The 23,324-nt window shown below is 33.5% G+C and overlaps 2 protein-coding genes across 2 annotated transcripts in view; one reads left to right on the forward strand and one right to left on the reverse strand.

Annotated features, from left to right (window-relative positions):
* Positions 1-23,324, forward strand: part of LOC145725098 (neural cell adhesion molecule 2-like) — a 416,642-nt gene that overhangs the window by 178,476 nt on the left and 214,842 nt on the right. The gene's annotated exons all lie outside the window — the stretch shown is intronic.
* LOC145724649 (farnesol dehydrogenase-like) lies at positions 742-3,701 on the reverse strand. Its single transcript, XM_081973004.1, has 5 exons — positions 3,370-3,701; positions 1,381-1,618; positions 1,100-1,326; positions 904-1,041; positions 742-850 (listed from the first exon to the last, which is right to left on the reverse strand). Exons 1-5 carry the CDS (start codon positions 3,475-3,477, stop codon positions 818-820), a joined length of 744 nt encoding a protein of 247 aa, XP_081829130.1. The 5' UTR covers positions 3,478-3,701; the 3' UTR covers positions 742-817.

Consider the following 23,324-nt stretch of genomic DNA (forward strand, 5'->3'; position numbering starts at 1 on the left):
ATCAAGCAATAATACGTATAATATCAGTATTATTTGGAATAATACAATAATACTGACATAATATCAATAATATTGAATAATCCATAATAATCCTTATATTACCATATAATATCAATATTATTTGGAATAATACAATAATACGGGTATAATACCAATATTATCAATAATATCGCATAATATTGAATAATCTATGATAATCCTCGTATTATATAATATGGGCCCAAATTTAAGAGAGTGTCACACCCCTCGTAAAAAATATTTTTTAGTCGCCCTCAAAAAAAAAAACAAAAAATGAAGAGATTTATGTAAGCCCAAAATAAGATATTTGTAGTGATTTGACTTCTATGCATTGACTTTGGAAGTATTTAATATAAAAAAAAATTTTTGGACTTATATAGATAGATATGGATAAATAGGTACTTATGGGTCTGATATGGTAAATATAAAGAAAAGCAAAAAATGGAAGCATTAAATACAATCAGTGAAACAATATTTTGAAAAAAGATAGAGCATTTGAATAAATTTATTATAATTCTAAGTATTTCTATTATACCTAAACAGAGACAGAGCTTTCTTCTTTTTTCGAAATTTAAAACTATAGTTCTAATATGTGACTGACCGTGACAAGCTAGGTAAACTAAAATAGGTTTAGTAAACCTTAAGTAATAAAATCTTTGACTCATCTTAAGTGACAATTAAGCTTCACTTAACGGAAATGTATAGAACAACAATAAAAACAAATTGTAAATTATATAGTTTATTAAACAAAACATTCAACCACATTAAAACTCTGTGTGGAACTTCTTCGCACTTTTTTTTATGATATAGCCTTGACAGTTACTTCAGACACCTAAAAACCACATATTACTGATTTTTGAAAAGTGCCAGGTCAAAAAAACTTACATTGACATTTGGTGGTGTGGACAAAGCATAAATGACAGCATCAGCAACATCATCACTGCTCAATCCTGGAATAGGTAAGTCTGATGGCATTCCAGCTGTTGCGACAAACTCAGTGTGGACCAAACCGGGGCTAATACTCTTATATTCATAATGGCTAATATATAAATTTTTCTGTCAAGTTTTAGAATAATCTTACTGTGGTTTTAATAGGAAGTTTTGCGTTGTCCAATTCCATTCTTAAAGTTTCAGTCAGTGCAGTAACTGCAAACTTTGAAGCTGTATACACTCCATCTAATCCTGGGATGTTGAGAACTTGATGCCCCAGAATGCTGTTCATATTCACAATATGTCCGGCAGTGTTATATTTTGTCATATTTTGGACTACTTCCCTAGTAGCGATATTTAACCCAAGAATGTTGGTATCTAAATAATAACTGAGTTTAAAACAATAACTGGTTACTTTTGGAAAAACTGTACCTAAAACAGTTTTCCAGGCACTTGTTTCACCCTTAAGCAAAGAGGCTTTCTGTGATAATCCAGCGTTGTTGATCAAAATATGGATAGGTCCCAATTTGGTGCTAACCAATTTGACAACGTTTACTATGTCATTTTCATTAGTCATGTCGCATTTAAAGGCGTGAACTTTGCCTTTTTCGCTTGCAAGCTTTTTGGAAAGAGCTTCAACTTTTTCAATTCTGCGGGCCAAACCTGCAACCTACAACAAAGCTCTATTAAAAATTAAGTCGTTATAACAAATTAACAGATAAAATAAATAAAAAATCAAAAGTTTTTGTATAGAATGATCCACCAAAGACTAAACAGGTTAATAAAACAGGCTAAACCCAACCTTCAAGATCTGTAGAAATATAAGGGTATCAATGTAAATTTTGCTTTTTTGGCTTTATTTTTGTAAAAATAGCATTTGGTTGCATATACAATTCCCCATCAAAAAAATTTTTCTAACAAAACAAAACTAAAAGTTTATTTTCTACGTAGTCAATAAAAACCTGAAAAGTAAAGTGAATAGTTTAAAGAATAACGTAAGTTTAAAACCTTCGTTTTCTAATTTCCTATTCTGTCCTCGTTGGATCATCTTGTATGGAAATCACATACGGAAAAATCCATGATAGTTTTAACTCACGACATTTGACAAGTTAGACACGTTAAGTATTAACGGTGCCTAAACTGTATAAGGATAAAATTAATTTCTTTTCCAGTTTTGCAACGGATAAGTATAAGAGTTTTGACGTAACTTGTTATTCAACTGAGAGATTTGACGTTCGTAACGGTTGTTAGATGATACGTACCAGCTATGTTAAAATGGTTAAAATGTAAATGCGTTGATCAAGCTGATCCTTGATTTATTAACGGTTTATCAGCATTTTTTTGTGTTTTAATCTAAACTGGAGTTTCTGGCAGAATTGTAACAGTTTGGTCGTATGTGACAGTTGACACTAAGACAGTTCCAGTCAACACAGTGACGAAAAGGTCAAAAGCTGCGTTGATGGTGTTTAAACCTTCATTACGTGTTTAATCATAAACTGAAGGGTTTTTAAGGAATTTGGACAGTTATGATGTCTGTGATAGTTGACAGATAACACTGCTACTACGCTAATTTAATTATTTAACTTCTAATGTCATTAAGGCTCATTTTTTGCTTTGGTTAACCACCATTCGAAACAGGATATCTCGATAAGGCACTGATTTGCATCAAAAGACCATCGCCGTTAGTAGTCTAACCTAGTGATGGTGGCATTAGTGGTTGTTACAATGTTGTCAAGTTTTTGAAAACTTTCCTATTTCTATAGACTTTCTTATATCGATTGATTGTCGTAGGACACTTTGTACATTCTTTGTTCAGCATTTAGTTGCATGGTGTATAAGCCAATTAATAAAAGAAATTCATGTCAATATAACTTGATGATTAGTTTTAAAAGCTTTCAGCGGCCCTCACACGATCAGTATTGCTGAATATTTTACGAAATACTGTCAATACTACTGATCGTTTAAAGACAATTTTTTACACTGAAACTGAAATTTGTATCAATATTAACTAGATTCATCTTTCTCTATAGGTCAAGATATAATAAAAAAAAGGATACACTAAAAAATATTGAAACACTAAATACAGATACAGTTATAACAGTTTTATGCAACACTCAACTTAATACTGACAAAGTTTCCTTCAATATTGACCGTTTGAGGACAATTTCCATAATCTGATGACATACTGACAATATTCAATACTGACAGTAATACTGATCGTGTGAGGGTCACTTTAGTATAGTGAGCATAGTACCTAAATTCAATTTAACGATTTTTTTTTGCAGGTGAGTCTCTGCAGTATCCTTTCAGCAAACTACTAACTAACCGTAAGTACATAGAGTGTATGATTAATGATTTTGTTAAGACATTGCTTTATAAATTAATAAACTTTGAGCTTAATATAATTTATACCATACTTACATTGATACCCTGCTTCACTAATTGCTCCACAATAGCGGCACCAATCCCTGATGAAGCACCAGTTACTATAGCGACTTTTCCTTCAAATCTTTTTAATGACAACACCATTATTTTCGATTTGCCAACAAACTGAACAGTAAATGTAGATGTAAATAGCCAAGATGTAGAGCAGCGACTGAAAAAACTAATGTAAAGATTCTATTTAAATTACGACGTAATTTGTTGTGAAAGTAAACAAACAAAACAAAGGAAAACTCGATTTCGTTACTGGTTGTTGTTGGTAGTGACACGATGATTATGGTTGTGTTTTTGACCGTGCGATCACATTTTTTCGATGCTTTTAACTTGATTCCCTACCTAAACATTTTCAAGATAATTTAAAATTAAATGGTTCTTGATATTTAAAATTAACGTTTTCAGGGTCACATACATTAACAACATATTGCAAGTTATATTTACTACAGTAAAAATATAATTAGTTGATGTGGTTTTTCCTACATTAGAAACAAATTGCAATTATGCTGACACAGCAGTGTTTATACAGGGTGTCCCACGACGAAAGACATCGATTGATATTGGAAAAAGTATAAATAGGAGAGTTTTGAAAATTTAGCATGATACTGATGTGGGCATGCCCAATCTAACTAAAATTGTACCGTCCTACTCCTTAATAACACACTTCTTGAACAACACTGTATATTGTTTACAAACAATAAACTGCCACTGACACTTAACCTCGTTATCTGACAACTTCGACTTCACTACAACCATCAACTCAACAACTAACTAACCAGGCCTGGTTCAGCTGCTTATATAGGCTTCCATGGTTTCTAGAAAATTCCCAAATATTCATGAAATTGACTTTCTCTCTCACACTCATTAAGCTATAACATAAATCTCTCTCTATATAAGCAACGGAGCCAGGATTTTCTAGAACACAGACAAAAGAACGTAGAACGTAAACAAAGCAACGTAACATACAGGGGTAACAACAAATAACTAAAGAAATCCTAACTAATAATCAAAAGTTCGCTTTGCAACAATATTTTCAAGATGGTTGCACTTCCGTTTATACCGGAAGTCGATCACAACTTTCTTATTTTAAATAGAACACCCTATATATTATTACATATTTGGATTCCTCACAAAATTCTGACCAACTTATGTGTACAATGCCCTATGCCTATCTCTAGCCGTTTTCGAAATATTTGATGTTTTCCCAAAAAAAGTGATAGTTGCAACGCTCAACATATTTTTGTGCTCTGTCAAAACCTTAATTCGTTTTGCAATGAAACTTTGGGTTATTGTAAATAAAGGATCGTTTTATTAAACTGAGGGTGCGTAATGACTCATTTGTATACAGGGTTGTCAAAAAAAAATCATAAACTTGCCACTAAAAAAAATGAAAAATCTCAAGTTTTTAAATAGAAACCCACATTTTTTATGACGGAATCATTTTGAGCATTAAAAATTACTATACGTTTCAATTTACTTGCCGATACGTAAATCCAACCCATTTCGTTTTATTTGAGAATTAACCTTTTTTTATTAGGCTGCATGGTTGGGATTAGCTGGTACTCTAGTTGGTCATGCTTTTGACACACGGTGATATTGGAGACCTGCAGAGCATGTTAATAACACTAGTGACTTGAGTGTTTTGACAACTGCAAATATGCCGTCGCGGTTAAGTTATTCCAACCAAGATTACTTAAATCTGTTTATTATTTACGGAGAATGTGATAAAGTTGTCAGTAGAACATGTTAGGTATTTGCCGCTCGTTAGTTTACAGATGCTTGACAACTATTTGACAAATTTAAAACATTTATGAATCATTTTAGAGTTTGATAGTCAGTTTAAGAAAGTTTGAAAGACTTCACTTGCTAAGTGACTACAGCTCTACAATTTAGTATTTAAGACAGTTGGTTAGACATTCTACAGCTGGCTCCTTCTTGTAAGACAGTTTACTGATTTGACAAATTTAAGACATTTATCAGTTATTTTAGTACGTGATAGTCAATTTAAGACCATATTTGCCTCAAGAATGGTTTAGACAAATTCTTATGCAGAATCTTATACCGTCATATAGGCGCAGGAAGATCATACCAAAATGTTATACAAAAAACTGTAAAATTATTAACGTAGGTAGGTAATGATTTAGTTGAGAATTTTTCGTAGCATCAAAGGTTTTCTTAAGTAAAAAAGGTTTTTTACAGCCATACAATAGCCTGCTTTTTACTGATATAGCAGTTTTATGTAAACATGTTATTTGATTTGAGCAAACGCTGAATTGCCAATTTTCTGGATAAATCCACTAGTAAACGGAAAAAAAAACCAACGCAACATCATAGTAAACCAACTCGATCGAGTGACCCATTCATTTCATTAAACAAAGCCTGAAAACACAGCCTGATATCTGCGAAACAGGAAAGTCAATAACACTGTCCGACAGATTTTATGCATGACCGATGATGCGGTACATAAAGTTCGGGATTCCTGGATATTCCCCGACGTAAACGCGCCCTATTTTAGGTTTGACGGTTTCGAAAACGTCTCTGTGATCTCAATTTAATTATCCACGGATCGCGAGACTTTGTGGCGTTCACTTAAACCGAAAATTTCAATTACTGCGAAAAAAACTAGCGGAGTAATAAGAAAACTTTCCAGCTCGGCGGAAAGTCGCAGATTTCCGTAAGAAAATGCGGAATTGAAGAGATGAAAACTCACAAAACTCCATCAACTTCAGTCACGGATGATTTATGGAATGAACCTTGAGGAATCCGGAATAATTTACTGTGAAATCCCGGAACGGGAGCGAACGATGTTCGAAACAAAGCCCTGCACTTTACATAGATCGTGTAATCGGTTTGAGAAGGAATTGCGTTTTGTTACTTTTACGTAAAGCCGGAATTTTCGGTAAGGATTTAAGTCCAACTCTGCTTTCTACTTGGAAAAGGAATGGATATTACTTATGAAGGAATAATGACTTGGCTGAAGATAAATTGAAAAGATGTTTCACGAAAAACAGTTTCTAGAATTTTCAGACAGTTCTCGTTTGCTGTTTGGAATAAGATCTATGGTATACTTGTAATTTTTCCTTTATTCCTATTTATTTATGTAGTGCACAGAAGTTAAATTTAGTAATATTTTTAAGCTTTCAAAATAGAAATATCATGCTTGGACATACTATTAACGTTTTCATCAGGACCTTTAAACTTCCGAACATGCAAAATACTTGTTACTATTTCCCTCCCTAAAAGACAAAATTTGGTCCTCATAGTTGCGTTACAAAGGGCTCTTATCCACGACTCGGTGCTCTCGTAAAGACTAACTTTAACTTGAAGGGTACTTCGATGCTCTTTTGTCCGGCCAAACTGAATGGTTTAGTCGAGGGGATGTAAACCAGAATTTATTGTTCTCATTGTTTCAATACTTATTGGAGTATAGCTCTGAATATTGAGGTTTTTTTGTATTCTTTGTGATTCGTTAGGTTGTTTTAAGAAATAAGTTCTTGTGCACTCCGAACATGTTATTGTTTTGGTCTGAGATACATTATTTCGGTATAGACTTACTTGAAAAATGTGATCGTTAATTATAAAGCGGGCGTGATGATAACGCCCGCCTATAATGTCCTCAGGTTATGAACATTATAACCTACCTCGTTTCCAATGTATTATTGATTCATAATGTATAGGTGAAACATATTCGTATATGGCTTATTGTCAAGAATTAATATGAACAGTATTGGGAAAAACTTGATTCTAAAACTATACGGAAGTTCTAATATCTAGTTGTGAATCGACATGCCTATGTAGCTAAATAGGCTAAGTTCAGATGGAGGAAACCTAACTTTGTTTGATATTGTGGTTTACGATCCTCTGTTGATCGGTTGATGTTACGTAAGTTACGTTTCGTGAGTTGGATCATCAATGTTTTGAAATCAATCTTCACAGTAAAACCAACGTTTCGCAAAGTTTATAGTACAAGTAACAACCCCGTGTATGTCCCCAAATATGTCTTAGTACAACAAAAAAAGAGCCTACGGAATCAAAAACAGCAGATTGTCCTGACGGAGCAAAAATAAACTTTGCAAAACGTTGGCTTTACTATGAAATTATATTTCAAAACATTGATGATCCAACTCCCGAAACCTAACATCCACCGTTTTTTGATATTATCTGGCATTTCCAGAAATTATTTGACAATGCCAGAAACTATCTGCCAGAAGCATCTGACATTTGCGAAAAGCTATCTGACAATAGTTATCTGGTATTGCCAGCAACTATCTGGCAATTGTCCGAAAGAAGCAAGGCCCCTCAGAGCCATAATTTCCTTATGTAAGGGAATTCAAAAAACCCACATAAGAAATTAATGTTTTGTTGAAAGTTTAATTTGTTTATAATTTGGCTTTCTTATGGGTTTAATTTTTTCCGAAAAAATTTAATTTATACACGTCCTGCGAAGCTTTTCCATGAATCCTGCTCCTGACAGGCTTTATACGTGGCGGGTCCCAAAGTGTCTGGCAAATTTCCATTCCACGTTGCTGAACTCCCGTGGGCATCTTTAAATAAGGCCGCGTTCCAGCTTCTTAACACCGAGTCGGGGGTAGTGGAAATACTGCCGGTAATATTTCATATCGGTCCCAGGGCGGCGGCCCAAATTTAAGTTTTTTGGAACCCCCGATTCGACGCCCTCCCTAAAAACGTTCCATGTTCCTTGCAAAAGCTTAATTAACCTAATTGCCTGTTTTTCGGCTCGCCGAGCCAACGTCGCCGATTTTTATCGTTTTACGGCCAAACTTAAGGCTTTTAAGGAGTTTTCTAGGTGCCGTTTCTAAAACCCACTAAGCCGTGCAATTGTTGCAGAAATCTGATATCTCATAATACTCAAACAATGGTTTCCTTTAGGGCCTAATTACCTACGATTATCATTAAATGTAATAGCAATTTCTTTAAACTGACGAAAATGGTGCGCTGATCCGAGCTTTTTCAATATACAGCCGCCTGAATATTTAATAAAGGTAGGTATGACGAAAGAGTAAGAATTTTCGATTTGCCACGTACGTGCTTCGGCTTTATCCTCCATTCGTAAAACGAGATTTTCGCTCTCAAATGAAGTTGAATATTGACTTCGATCTTATATTATTTGAGATGGACAATACTAGTAGCTTATTTTTTTCCTTGGTTTATTGGGTCTTCTGTCTCACACAAAAAAAGGTTTGTTGGGAAAATGGAATTTCGCACTATTTTCAACTAAGTTGAAAATAACATTAACCTAGTCGTCCCAACACAAGACCACTGACTTAGGCTCGGTCTTGTTACCTAAAAACGCTGACGTTTCGGTGGAAAATCTACCACCGTCTTCAGAGAATCTAAAAAAGAAAAAACACAACGGCAGAACACAGAAAACAACAACTTAATAAATATTAAACCTGATAATGTTCAATATGGAACTCTGAGAAGGGTTTTGTCAATAAAAATTGACATAAATTTTGACTTTTGTCATTCCAATAGGAAAGGTTATCTATTGTTGTAGTGAAAGGTGGGTTTTATAATGAAAACAAAATTACAAGAAATTTCAGTTACGTTTGATATGACCAAGTGTTATCTCCTCCTCTAGAATATTTAACCAAGTTTGGTCAATATTAATAGAGGATGTAGCAACACAGGAGTCATGATGGTTTAATCTAATATATGCACTTTCTTTTATTTTACGTCTTTTTGAAAAAGTTTCTTTGTCTATGATACTACATTCATTCCATTTGACTCTATGATCATTATCAAACGCGTGTTGGCATATATTAGATTTGTGAAAGTCTCCAGTTCTTAAATAATTTTGGTGTTCTTTAATACGTTTTTTTAAAGGTCTGGAGGTTTCACCAATATAAAATTGATTGCATTCGCAAGGAATTTTATATATCACGTTTCTTGTAGATTCATTTTCATTGTAAGGTTTTGTTTTAGTTAAGTGTGATCTTAATGTGTTTTGAGTTCTAAATATTGTTCTGATGTTATATTTTTTAGCTATTCGTTTGATTTTGTCAGAAATACCTGGAATGTAAGGAATAAAAAGGTTAGTAAAAGGTAAAATTTGATTTTGATTTCCAGATTGTTTTGGATGTTCTAAATCCCTAAAACATTTATTAATAAATGTTTCAGGATAGTCATTTTCTTTTAGAACATTTTTAATGAATAATTTTTCTTTATTAAATTGTTCATTATTGCAAATAATTTTGGCTCTATCAAATAAACTTTTTACAATACCTTTTTTTACCATTATTGGATGATTGGATTTGTAGTTTAAATATCTATTTGTGTGGGTTGGTTTTCTGTATACTTTTGTTTCAAATTTGTTTATGTCTTTTTTGATTAGAATGTCTAAGAATGGAAGTTCGTTATTTTGTTCAGTTTCTGTTGTAAATTTGATTGTGGGTTCTATTGAGTTTATGTGAGTAAGAAATTGTTGGAGATGATCATTACCAAATGGATATATTGTGAAAACATCATCAATATATCTCCACCAGATTGTTGGTTTATAATTAAAATTATTAATGTTATTTTCTTCGAAATGTTCCATAAAAATATTACTTAATATTGGAGACAATGGAGAACCCATTGCCATTCCAGAATTTTGTTGGTAATAATCATCTCCATATTGGAAGAATGTTGTTTTAACACAAATTGTTAAAAGTTCTAAAATAGTGTTTATGCTTAAGCTTGTACGTTCCCCAAGACTTGAATCATTTTGCAATTTAGATCTAACAATTGAAAGAGTTTTCTTGTGTGAGACAGAAGACCCAATAAACCAAGAAAAAAATGAGTAATTCGTCTCAACAAACATATAGAACATATCTTCACTAGTAGCTTATCACAAAGCTTGATATGCATTTTACTTGACGTCAATTCGTAAATGTATGTAATTTGAATCTAATATTTTAAAAGCAAATAAATTGCACTTTATCCACCACCACTATACCATAAGGTTCGATATGTCTCTTTGGCGATAGATTAAAAAAAAAAGTAAAAAAGTAAATTTTGCCCAATCTGATATTTTTTACCTGCTCTCACACGGCTTTCACTTTTTTATCATTGGCAAGTTTTGATTGTAGCCAACATCATAAATACTAACATTTTTGTCAAAAACAAACTTGACATTTTGACCAGCAGTTTTTGAAATCCACTCGATTTGGAGTTTCTGAACTGGAGAGGCTCACACTTCGCGGACTCGAGGTAATTTTCAGCAATTGTCTTGAGTGGTAATATCGCTTCCAACATTGACCAATAATGTTGCCGAATATTTCCCTCATGTGTTAAATGTCCCATATGAGCAGTGCATTTTCACCAGAATGACAGCGAATATTTCCCTCATGTGTTAAATGTCCCATATGAGCAGTGCATTTTCATCAGAATGACAGCGATAATTGCATTCTAAAGTGATAATTGCATTTCGATAATTGCACTGTACGTATCTATAACGACTGCATTGTTGTAGAGCCTATTGCTAGTATACTAATTGTTGTCCTTGCGCAGTTATTTGACTTTTTTTAACCAAAAAAATGTCAAACGCGATGTCAACAAAAATTATTGAACGGATTGGAACTTGCTCATTGAGCTCCATTGAGCAATCTATAGTTGCAGCAAAACCAAAACATTTTTTTTATTCGGGAAATATTCCCCAAAATTACATTCGTGCCTTAAAAATGACCTGATAATTCTGCGTTCAAACTTGTTATCTTTGCAAACTGCATTCGGTCATTTTCATATTTTTTTGTAAAAAAGCCCTCCACCTTCGGTGTCGGGCTCTTTCGCCAAAAAAATATGAAAATAAACTCATGCAGTTAAGAGATAACAAGTTTTCATGCAAAATTATCGGTAATTTTTATGCACTCGTGCAATTACCCCCGAAAAGCGCTTCATTCCATGTCACATTTCTGAAGTTGTGTAGTGCCGTTTCTTGCCAAGAAATGACACCACTTTTGAAAAAGTTTTCTAAATTGTGTTGGTATCTACATGTTGTTTAGTACATTTTACATCTACATATTACGAAAGCGTACTAGGGCCACTAAAAAAAGTATATACCAATACTGTTTTTGTTTGGTGAAATGTTAACCATGCCTGTCGGGCGTGCAATAATTGTATGTCGAGATTTCGAAGACAAAACCAAAATTTTCGAAATTAGTTTTTATTTTTTTGCTAATTTGTCTGATTAGATAAGTGAAAATAAATGACACTTTGACATTGCCACATTCCGCCTCTACAATGTGGAAGCATCATATTTGATATCCAACGTTGCGTTTTTTTGTTACCATTATCAACTTTTAATTTTCTTATGGGCGCAATGTTATTAAAATGTAACTTTACGGTTTGTAGAATCGTTATTTAAGAGTTTTAGAAAAGTGTTAAGACCTCACAGTTATTTTTGCTGTAGAATCACCTCATCAACTATCTCATTAAATGTTGCTCGCATCTTTTCCAGACACCCTGTATGGTACTCAAATTATTTCTTTTGTATGTACAGGGTGAGTCAACGCTAGAGTAAAGTTGATTATTTCACTTGTGTCGAAATTTAGGACAAAATATCGCTTACAAAAGTTTTAGAGAATGTTCAGGTGCATAGTTTAAAATTATTTCTGAGTATACTGGGTGGTCCAATAAAGCGTGGCAAGTATAACTACTTTTTTTTAATGGAACACCCTGTATATTTATAGATATTTGGATTCTCTATGTTATCATAAACATTTTTTATATAACGTGTCCTATGCTTATCTCTAACCGTTTTTGACATATTATTTTTTGAAAATAACAAATTTAAGACTTTGTAGGGCTATAGCTCTCAAACGGATCGAGTCAGAACAAAAAGGATTGCATGTTCCTATCTTAACTTTTCATGCCCTATCTAACCTTGGTATTTTTTAAATTTGACAGTTGTCAAAAAATCTTAAGAGTAAAAAAAATTACAGCTGTCAAATTTAAAAATACCGCGGTTAGATAGGGTATGAAAAGTTGAGATAGGAACATGCAATCCGTTTTGTTCTGACTCGATCCGTTTGAGAACTATAGCACTACAAAGGCTTAAATTTGCTATATTCAAAAATTAATGTCAAAAACGGTTAGAGATAAGCATAGGACATGTTATATAAAAAATGTTTATGATAATATAGAGAACCCAAATATCTATAAATATATAAGGTGTTCTATTAAAAAAAAAAGTAGTTATACTTGCCACGCTTTATTGGACCACCGGGTATACTCAGAAATAATTTTAAACTATGCACCTGAACATTCTCTAAAACTTTTGTAAGCGATATTTTGTCCTAAATTTCGACACAAGTGAAATAATCAACTTTACTCTATCGTTGACTCACCCTGTACAAACCTACTTGCTATATCTAAGAATGTCATAAATATGGTAATTTACACCTACTTGGATAAAAACCAACTGCGTCAATTTTTCCTTTTTGTTCCAAACCAAAGTGAGGATAAAAGCTATCTGCAATAAAAATATCAGGTCGAAAAGTCCAAAATGAATATATTGGGGCTATTGGAGATGAGCTGACTGGCAAGCGAACTAAACTTATTAAGGTGAAAGCAGGTTTTCGGGGATTTTTATCCCACATTCTAATCAAATAATAGGGTTACGGCCAATCCCCCTGCTTTTGGAGATTTCCGCTAAAACGACTGTAACTTCGCCTCGATGATTTTTGGCTTATTGTCTTCCCTACCGGGTTTCCTTTTTTTTTGCCAGGGCAAAAAATCGGGTCTAATCAATCTGACAGCGACGTCAGGACAACCTAATACAATATTCAGGAAACAAAACGAAATAAGGCGAGGGAAAACACAATTAAGTACCAATTAACCGCACGTCCAGTTGGTTCTCTCTATATATTACGCCGATCCGGCTTAATGAACGTTTCGCAAGCGCTTACAAAAGAATATATGGTTTTTCATTATATAAAATTGAAGCAACGCATAACCCAAGATACATTAATTTTCTTTTGTTGCATGTGTTACCCCCGGACAATAGAAACGTGTGCTTAATGAACTTTCCCGGCGATATAAACCCAGGAAAAGTCCGTTAAATTAAACATTCGGTTGTAATTTCAGCTCAACCGAAAAAAAAACGATCCACCTATTGTAATTCTAGTTAACTTAACCTTAATTAATAACATGAACAGTGATTTTATTTCAAAACGAAAACAAAGAGGAAATATGGTAAAAATCAAAGTAAAATGATCTGACGTAACAATGTAATAGAAAGTTAAATGTTTTGAATGTGATTGTTTGAGTTTTGCCGTAGGTGTGCTTTAACATTCAGCAATTCTTATTTTAATGTTAAAATTAATCTAATAAAACTGACAAAACCCAAGTTTTCCTATCAGTTAAGTAAAAGACGAAAAGATAAGAGAGTTAATTTAGATTTGATAATAACATTTACTTTATGACAGAAAAAATGAGATTCATAGACTTGTTTAATCAGTGATGGTCTTACTAAAAAGTTATTTTAAGTTATAACCTTAGTGTTTTATTGCGGATTTCATCGACGTAATTAAGGGCACTAGTAATATTTCACCTAGACTAAGTTGTGATTTGACTATGACAGATCATGTTCAAAATGTCATAGTCAAATTAAAACCTTGCTTAGGGTGCCCTGAAATGTGTCGGTGTAATCGTCCCTTAAAGATATAGTCTGTCAAATTGATAAAGTCAGAGCTTTATGGTTCTTTGTAATGTTTTATTTAGTCGATAGCACCAAACAAAACATTTTGTTTCGTTTATAACATCTATTATAACTCAACTAACAAGATTCACCTACAAATTCCGGTAAACGTTTCAATATGCCAATAGTTTAGAAGAAGAAAGAAAATAAAATAGGATAGAATAGAATAGGAAGAATATTTATTTACAAAAAAATTGATTATCCACAATTTTAAATTTATTTAGATGTATAGTTAGATGATACATACGTTACATTAGATATATGCACTCTTCAAATCATACATTTTCAGCGCTGTATCTGAAAGTTCAGGAGAATACCAGGAAAAAATATCGCTTGAGCAAGTAAAACCATTCAAAACAAATCAAAAATTATTATTTTTCAAAAACTTGACAGGCCCAATCAGACTCGTAAAGGAACTGAAACAAAATCAGATTCATATCTAAATTATTCATGTATTGGAAAAAATGTGACATGTTTCATTGGAAAAGAAGAGAAAAATTATGCATATATTATATCTGCAACCTGGTCATAATTTTCAATATGACGATGACACCTGAATGCATATTTTCATGGATGTAGGGGGAATGAATTTAGGTGAATTGTAGGAAAATATCATAATCAATTTCACTTAATAGCAAAAACGTTCATGAATCGGTGAAATAACCTATTACTTTTAACCCTAAATGAAGTCAATTTAGATTTTGAGTTTCAATTGATTATGTAGTAAGTTTATACCTGTCTACACCATTTCCAAATGTAGTTCAGAAAAGGTCAAGCGTAATTCAGAATAAGGAACTGCAATTCAGAAACCATTCAAAAGTGCAATTCGAAAAAAAATTATTTAAATTCAGAAACCATCAAATGAGGTTCAGAAAATTCAAAGGCAATTTCACAAAGTATATCTGTGGATAAAAGAACCAAAGCTGAAACTCCAAGGCACTTTAATAAATTAATATACTTACTTTATTACACAAATTTTATATTAAAATTTATTATACAATGAATGTTATGAAAAAAATAACACAATTTAGGTTAAAAATTAAACTGAATTACACTTAACGATTTCTGAATTTCAGTTGCTTATTCTGAATTACTCTTGACATTTTCTGAATTACAATTTACCATTCTAAATTACACTTGAATTATTCTGAATTACAGTTAGAAATGGTGTAGTGCAGGCAAAAGCAAAACTATGTGTAATCGAGTAGAGAAGCAATCATTACAGTTCGATTATTTTTAATAAATGGATCTAAATAGTCTACTTGTTCGCGTTAATGTAAATTTTTTTAAATCGGATTACAGTGAGTTGTGAAAGATGCGGAAAAGCATGTCCATTAAGTCGGAAAGTAACTTAGATCTAATTCTGTTTTCGGAAATCGGAATCTTTTTTAGGGAGATTTTACCTATGCCCATGAAAATATGCTTCTTGAGAGACTGCCATCACTGCTGTTTCCTATAAACACCTATAAATCAGAAAATAAGAAAATTACCATGCGATAAGCTAGGTTAGCTCTAAAATTATATAATAAGATTTCTTTAGTTCAACATTACGAAAAAATAAATTCTTTCTTCTCTCACCTCTCTCTTAATTAGCGAAAACTCATAATAAAATAAGTCTCCATCTTCTATCACATCTATTAACTATCTTCTTCTATCTCGCCTCATCTTCACTACATTTAATGACATAGTAAAGGCATAAAATGCAGATTAACTGTGCTATTACGAATTTCGATCGACAATTTCAGGTATACTATCGAAACCAACATTACGAGCTGGATACTATCCATCAATTTTAATTGATTCATGAATTTGTTATAATCTCGCTGGCTGTTAGGTTTTGTTTAGCAGTCTGTTTGAGGATTGTTGAAATTTACACAAAACCGTTGAAATTCATGAATTTCATCAGGTCTGGGCGGCGACGATAAAATGTCCATCTTGACTTGACTAGAAAAGAGCTGTAAACATGTCCCTCTTACAAATTCAAATGTATTCATCGCATTCACTTAAACTGCGAATAAAAGGAGGGCAAAAATAGAATATATAGAGGTGAAAAAGGTCGAACGGATTCGAGGGTCATCAGGGATGAGCTCGTTACCATGTGGAAAACTAAGCTTATTAAGGTAAAAGCAGGTATTTTTTGAGGGCCTTAGAGGGAAATCTAATCAAATAATGGCGCTAAAGGCCTATTCTCTTTATTCGGATGGGGTTCCGGCTGTTTCACCACTTAACCTTTTTTTATTACTGGTATCACCATTCGAATATAGAAAAAAATTTGTTCACAAGTGCGCAAATTATTGCTGCAGAGATTAAATCACATCAACAAAGCTTAAAAAGAAATTTAATTTCCTGGCAAAAATCAAAGATTTAGTGAAATAAGAACTTTTTTAGAAAATTCTGCTGGATAGATTGCTTAGTTAAACTACAAAGTCGAACATATTTACCTTCCCTGCCAGGGCTTATAAAAATTCGGAATCAAAAATACAACGTATTTTCGCATAAAGCGCGCACCAGCTGATTTTCCAGATTGGCAAAAATGACCCGGAAATCGCTGTCTACACGCTTCCCTGAATATTTGATAAAAACCCATCCAGAATGGGAACGGAATGACGTAGAGGCAAATATATGTCGCGTTTTCTCGTCGCTAACTGGTAAGGCATCAGGTTTATGTTTCAGCTCAAATCACTGAATTCAAATTTAACTGCACCAGATGATCGTTCTGGAAAGTGTCGAGTAAATTTTCGTCTGCGAAGAAGAGAATACTCTAGTTAATGCAACTTTAATGGGGAAATAAACTGAAAGCTGCATCTCTAGGGATTTAATAAACAAACCGCACTAATTTTACCCGTCATCTAGCTGTAGTTAACAGACGATGTCGTGCCAGATTCCTCAAAACGTTCGTTATATAGTTAATCAGTTAAAATGCTATTATCAAACCAAACTTGATTTACATAATTATTATAAAACCCATCTAATTTTGTAATTTCGTCTATTACTTAAATCATGGATTTTAGCAAAACTATTTGAGTTAACATTCCTTTTTTAAATCCCTTCATTCACTATTCAGGTCGATCAAAAAGATTGCTCAACTGTACCAATTGTGTAAATAATTTTTTTATTTTAAATCCTACAATATAGCCAGAAAGAGAGCAATAACTTTATTATTTGCTAGTTCGGTTAATTTTACTGTTCTATCCGAATTGCCTTTTTAAATATGAAATTTACAATTTTGGTGCTGTATTCTGCTATTCAATATTCACACGGTTTTACATTGTAATTCTATCAACTACTGGCGAATTAAATTTAATTATTAAAAAAAAACAAGTTACAAATTTCTGCTTTGGGAAATCGATTAGATTTCATTGAGTAGCTATTTTGGTTTGTCAGTTTTCAAAATATCTTTTCAATTTAAAATGGTTGAATTTTTAAGAGATTTTATAATTTTTCTTCAAGAAGTTTGTAGACAAAATCTGCTCCTTCAGAAATTTAGCATGTTTAGTGAAAAATTAGTATTGCCTGAATATTTTTGGATAAATACTTTGTTGGCTTATAAGTTATGACATGTTACTTTCAAATTCTTATACAGGGTGTTAAATATACAAAACACTTAGCACCAAACATTAAATAAAAATACATTACCTTGCACGAGAATTTGAAATTATTATGCCATAACATAGTTATGTCAATACAAATTATTCCTAGAAAAATACTGAGGTACCTAATACCCGTTTTATGGAAATTTTCAGGAAAAAGTTCTAAAAAAATTCCTTTTTTATAAAATATGTAATTTTCTCGAGAAAAGGATGCAATAATTAAAAACAAACAAATGGTTTACATGAAATCTCAAAATATAATGACTTTTGCAAGAAAAGTAACCTTTACACTATCTTAAGAGATATTTTGCAAACTGACATCTTCTACATGAATGATTTGAATTGATATCTCAATTTTACATTTTTATGTTATATTGTTTTCAAAATACAGGGTGTCCCTGAATATTTTATAGCCTTCAAAAATTTACAAAATAATACTCTCGATATATTTTGAAAAAAGCGAGTTTTTTTTGACAAAAAAGGCATTTTATAATCCAAAAACATAGATCTTCAGAGAAAACAATTTAATGATTTTTTTTTTAAATGAATATATTTTTTTTTATTATAAAAAAAGTGCAATAATTTGTACAAAATTTAATTTTAAAACTAAGTAAATATTGACAGTTATTAAATAATTAATAGTTTCAAGTGTTCAACAATGTTTAATGTTTGATTTACTTGCAAAACCTGTAAAAAATGTTCGGGGGCAATACCATAAGAGCTCAGATTTAACCGGATAATTTTTGTGCTTGTCTTAGAACACTTTCTTTTTGGTGTAACAGCACGAGACCTGTTGTAACTAAATCACGAGAGCGCAGGTCGAGTGATTTTGCCAAACAGGTCGAGTTTTGTACCATAAAGAAAGTATGAGAAGACAAGCGGAAAAATTATCCTGTTCAAAATCTGAGCTCGAATGGTATTTGATAAGACAATTCCATGAATATAATCAATAATATAATAAGACTGCGACTTCCTTGTACTGGCAGAAGTACATTCTTCTGGTTCTTTTGATTTTCTGCTGTAGAACTCTATCCGAAGCGAGCCATAACGAAAACAATACGAACAAAAATCAAAATTGACAGTGCCAGCAAAAATCTCAAGGTGAGACATTGTAACAATAGAAGTGTAGTGAAAATCCGTGGAAACGATGAAATCAACAGCAAAATTTATCCGATTTTTTTATCCGTTAGCAAACTCTCTTCCTTGTTAGCCGATAGGAAACCATGTTTTGATGACGTATATATGGCATTTTTTGTACATGACTGGAATTGTCGAAACAAAAAAATGTATAATCAGTCGTTAATAAAAAATCAATTTTAGTCTTTTGGAAAAATTACCAAAAGTTATTTTTGACGTAGAAGTTAAGTTAAGGTCTAACAAACAATTGTCAAACCAAAATAACCGCTACTGTTTTACACTAAAAAACTACGTTTCCTGGAAGACTACTCCGGTAAAAGTTGCTCTCAGTGTGACAAACGGTTCCGGAGATATTTACAAACAACGATATTATTTTTTCAACTAAAACTTTTTAGATATACTATTTCTCCTTACAGTATTACCCTTACTCCAATTTTACTGAAATATTCGGGCGGTCCGTTTCAATTGACCAGCAGTTTAGCTATAACTTCACATGGAAAAGTTTGGCTTAGTTGGAATATACAGATAATATTTCTGTGGGTGTAGCTTTCTTACATTTTACCACAATTTTCTCAGCAAAGTACACTTTTAGGTGTGTATATCAGCTATATCTTGCTAAGAGTAATTTATACACATTCGCTGCGAACATAATTAAAACTCGAAAATTGCGAATCCTTTTCCCACTATAAACACGTCTTATATACTCGTTGGAAATTAGCGTAGCTTGGTGAAAGCAGGCAGGGGTTAAAGGCTTAAGGAGTTTCAATTACCAAGTCTGAGTAATATGTTTATACAATCTCCCCCTACACAATTAACTTTGTTTGAGTTAAGGAACAAAGTGGAATTTCAGTAAAGTCAATTTTTTCTCCAAGAAATCTATTAGGTATCCATTGACGTCATCTCTGCCTAATAGGCTATTTCAGAGTGACTAGAACAGTGGAACAAAACGCATTTGTAAACTTTCATTAAATTATTTTCTTTTGAGTTACATTTTTGGCTATAAAAACACCTTAATAGAAACGACGCCATCGGATAATATGTTCTTGATAATATGGTAACAGTCAATCTTTCACCCACAACCATATTGAATTTTAACCCTTTGCCAAAAAATCACTCAACCTGTGCACCCCCTCCCGGATATTCATTAATTTAAATCGAAAATTCCACGATGCGAAGCGAATTGCCCTTAAAACAGTCGTTTTTAGGGAGCGTATATTCTCGTTGTGCCCCGCGCCCTTTGGCACCAACTTTTTAGTGTAACCCCGATAAAGTACGGGTTTAACAGCTTATAGAATGCCTTCCGGAAAAGTCTTATCAAAATATGAATATACCGTTTAAGAAAATCGCGGGCTAAGTATGAAATATGCGGGTTCGGCCAGCTGGCTTTTCTATATCGGCCGATATCTTTTGCTTAAGGGATTTTTGTGCCGGGTTATAAAATGAACTTTAATACACCAAGGGATATTGCCTAGATTTAGAATTTACTTTTGAGACTGAAATGAAATTTGCTTTTTCATTTTATTGTTACAGTATAACTAAAAAAGTTTTCAAATTCATTCAGTGCTGTTTGACTGGCATGTTTTAAAATACAATAGATCAATTATTATTGTTGTTATTTAAGTTTATATGTGTAGAGTAGAAATTCTCGTTAAGATCAACTTTTTCTAGAAATGTTCGTACCCTACCAAATAACGTTGTTGCAAAGAAAATTTAATTTTACTCCTTGAACTTAAGTTGTACTTAGTCTTAAGTGTCCTGTTACAAGTTGGTGCAAACGATCATCATAAAATGTATCAAAAATCTTCAAATATTGACATGTTGGATTTTTGGTTTAAGTTTATCCTGTAGATTGATTTGTATATTTGTAGCTGTCGAGGTGACAATACACTGCGGTTTTGAGGCCTATTGTACCCCCAGTTTCTAGGATCTGGGCTGAGGCTAGTCTCCTCACAGTTCCTCGTCCAGCTTCAAGGCCCTAATAAAGGCCAGCAGCTGAGTCAGTTTTAGAGAAAAAATCTCCCCATCATTGATGATGCGGCTACCAAACAAGTTGGTCCTTATGTTGATCACATTCACAAAGCAGGTGTTTTACCCGCTTCAGGTGACTTCTCAAGCGACAGTGTTTTAAGAAGATACCGGTGAGAGAGCGTAGATTTCTTTTGCTCAATATTACAAACTCTTTACTCCATTCCAAGTTGTAACCTCCAAGAAGTTTTTTTAGAGAGCACCAGTCCAGTGAGTTGTTCCCAAAGCTTGGCTCTTTTGTGTTGCTCCTTCAATTTGAGCTTGTGTTTACAGGTGACATCCTCCCCCAAGTCACAGAAGGGTTCTAGTCCTGTAAAAGGAGTCTCCGCCCCTTTTTTAACCAGAATTTTGGCTTTCTCGTTTTTCTTAATTCCTCTGTGTCCCGGAACCCAGAGCAAGGTGACTTTATTATTTCCGCCTAGTTCATTGAGTTTTAGACCTTCTCCTACCATTTTATTGCTGACTATGGGTAAGCTCAACGCTGTTATGGCTGCTTGACTATCGGTCAGAATTGCAATATCCTGTTTGCGATAGCCATTGTCAATGTTGAACTGAGCGCATTTTTCTATTTCGTAAGTTCCGCCTGAAAGATACTGGGGTATTTTCCCATTGGCTCCGAGTATTTGGTTCTTGACCCAAACACTGCTGCTCCTGTTCCCTTGTGTGTGTCTTGGATCCATCTGCATACCATTTTTAATGGTGTGTTTGCCCAGACGGCAAGTAACAGATTCATTGGTCCACTCTCTCTTGTTGCTTAACTTAGTGAAAAACGTACTTCCAAAGTTAAATTTCCTGATAGTTTAATCTTTCGAATTCGTCAGATGTGGAATGCTTTTTGATAGAGATATCCAAGCTCTCCTACTTACCAGCAATCCTCCTTCGACTCCGTTCTTAGCCATTCTAAACAAAGCTGCCTCAGCGGCTCCTTGCACTCTGAGGTGCAACGGTGTGAGGTGAAGCATGACCTCCATTGCCGCTGTAGGACATGTTCTCATGGCTCCTGTTATGCATAGGCATGCCAGTCTTTAAACTTTGCTATGGGTTTGCCTAGCAGTACGTCGTCTGATTTTATTGTAACAAGCAGCCCCATACGTAATAATGGGTCTAATCTTGGGGGTATACATCCATGTCACAATTCTTAAGTTACAACCACAGGTCTTTCCTGCCATGCTTCTACACACCATTAAGGCTCTTGTGGTTTTACTGACAGTTTCCTGAATGTGCCTGTTCCAAAGAAATTTTGTGATGTAGTGTTATTCCCAAAAAGTTAATTTCTTGCTTAAATTCCATGAATTCTCCAAATATCTGGATGGTTTTCAGATTTGCCAGCTTCCTTCTTCTTATGAATAGTAGAACAGTGGTTTTGGCTGGATTTATTAGTCAGCGCCATGGCAGTGCACTATCTTTCACTGACTGATTCCCGCTTGTACACGCTTGTACACTTGTACTCCACATAAAGTGTGTTCATATTTGCCCTAGGCTACTATGACGATGTCATCTGGATACGCTATGCAGTGTAGGCCAGTGCTTGTTAAGTAGTTCATCTACTACTAAACTCCACATCAGAGGTGAATATTCCCCTCCTTGAGGAATGCAACGATTCGTGCCAACTTCAATGGTGCTACTGTCCACTACAGTTTCAGCAGACATTGTCGCAAGCTTATCCCCCCCAAGTTTGAAGTTTTTTTTTAATGATATCACTAACTATGTACATATATGTGAGTGTCGATCACTATTGACTAATAAGTGTAGCTGGTTCATACCAGTTTATTCAGAAAAATCCACCATAAGAGTATGGTATTTGTTATACGTATTATTAGCAACCAGATCAAGATGTTTTAAAAAAACATGTGGAGCAGAATATTTTTGGGATATTTTAAGAGCTGATAAGGTTAGATTAGGAAAAGGTTTACCTAGCCATTTTATAAAATACAGTTTTTGGTTACATTGTATCTGGACAAGTTAATGAATGTAGGATTCAACGAAGGGAAACAATTTTATTTTACATACACTCATAGTTTGCAACAGGATGTTCAAAAATGTTGGGAAATTGAAGAATGTTCTAAGGACTCACATTTGAATAAAAATGAAAATGATATTTATGAAGAGCATTTTATAAACAACCATTGGCGAACCGCAGAAGGTAGGTTTTTAGTTAGGATCCCATTGAAAGGTTCAATACAGGAAATAAGTAACACTAAACCATTGGCAGAAAAAAGGTTATTAGCCATGGAACGCAAATTTGAAAAATCCAGAGAATTTTCAGACCTACTGTGCTGAATACTTAAGGATTTTATGGAAGAATATATCTCTTTAGGACACATGTCACTGGTTAATCCTGAGAATGTAACCAACTTATGTTTTTGCCACATCATGGTGTCATTCGGGACGATAGTCTTACGACAAAGCTAGGAATGGTTTTTGACGGATCAGCTTTTCCAAAATCAGGATGTTTAATAAACCAACTTCAATTAAAGGGCCCCGTACTT

The sequence above is a fragment of the Ips typographus genome, linkage group LG2 (genome assembly GCF_016097725.1).
Source record: "Ips typographus isolate SLU linkage group LG2, UJ_Ityp_2.0, whole genome shotgun sequence".
NCBI classification, from domain to species: Eukaryota; Metazoa; Arthropoda; class Insecta; order Coleoptera; family Curculionidae; genus Ips; species Ips typographus.

Bases quoted from the DNA above. Each gene is read 5' to 3' on its own strand.
- LOC145724649 (XM_081973004.1), bottom strand. From the start codon at position 3,477: ATGGTGTTGTCATTAAAAAGATTTGAAGGAAAAGTCGCTATAGTAACT. The intron at 1,619-3,369 runs GTAAGTATGGTA...GCTTTGTTGTAG, and splicing joins TAGTGAAGCAGGGTATCAAT to GTTGCAGGTTTGGCCCGCAG. The intron at 1,327-1,380 runs GTACAGTTTTTC...GTTATTATTTAG, and splicing joins TGCCTGGAAAACTGTTTTAG to ATACCAACATTCTTGGGTTA.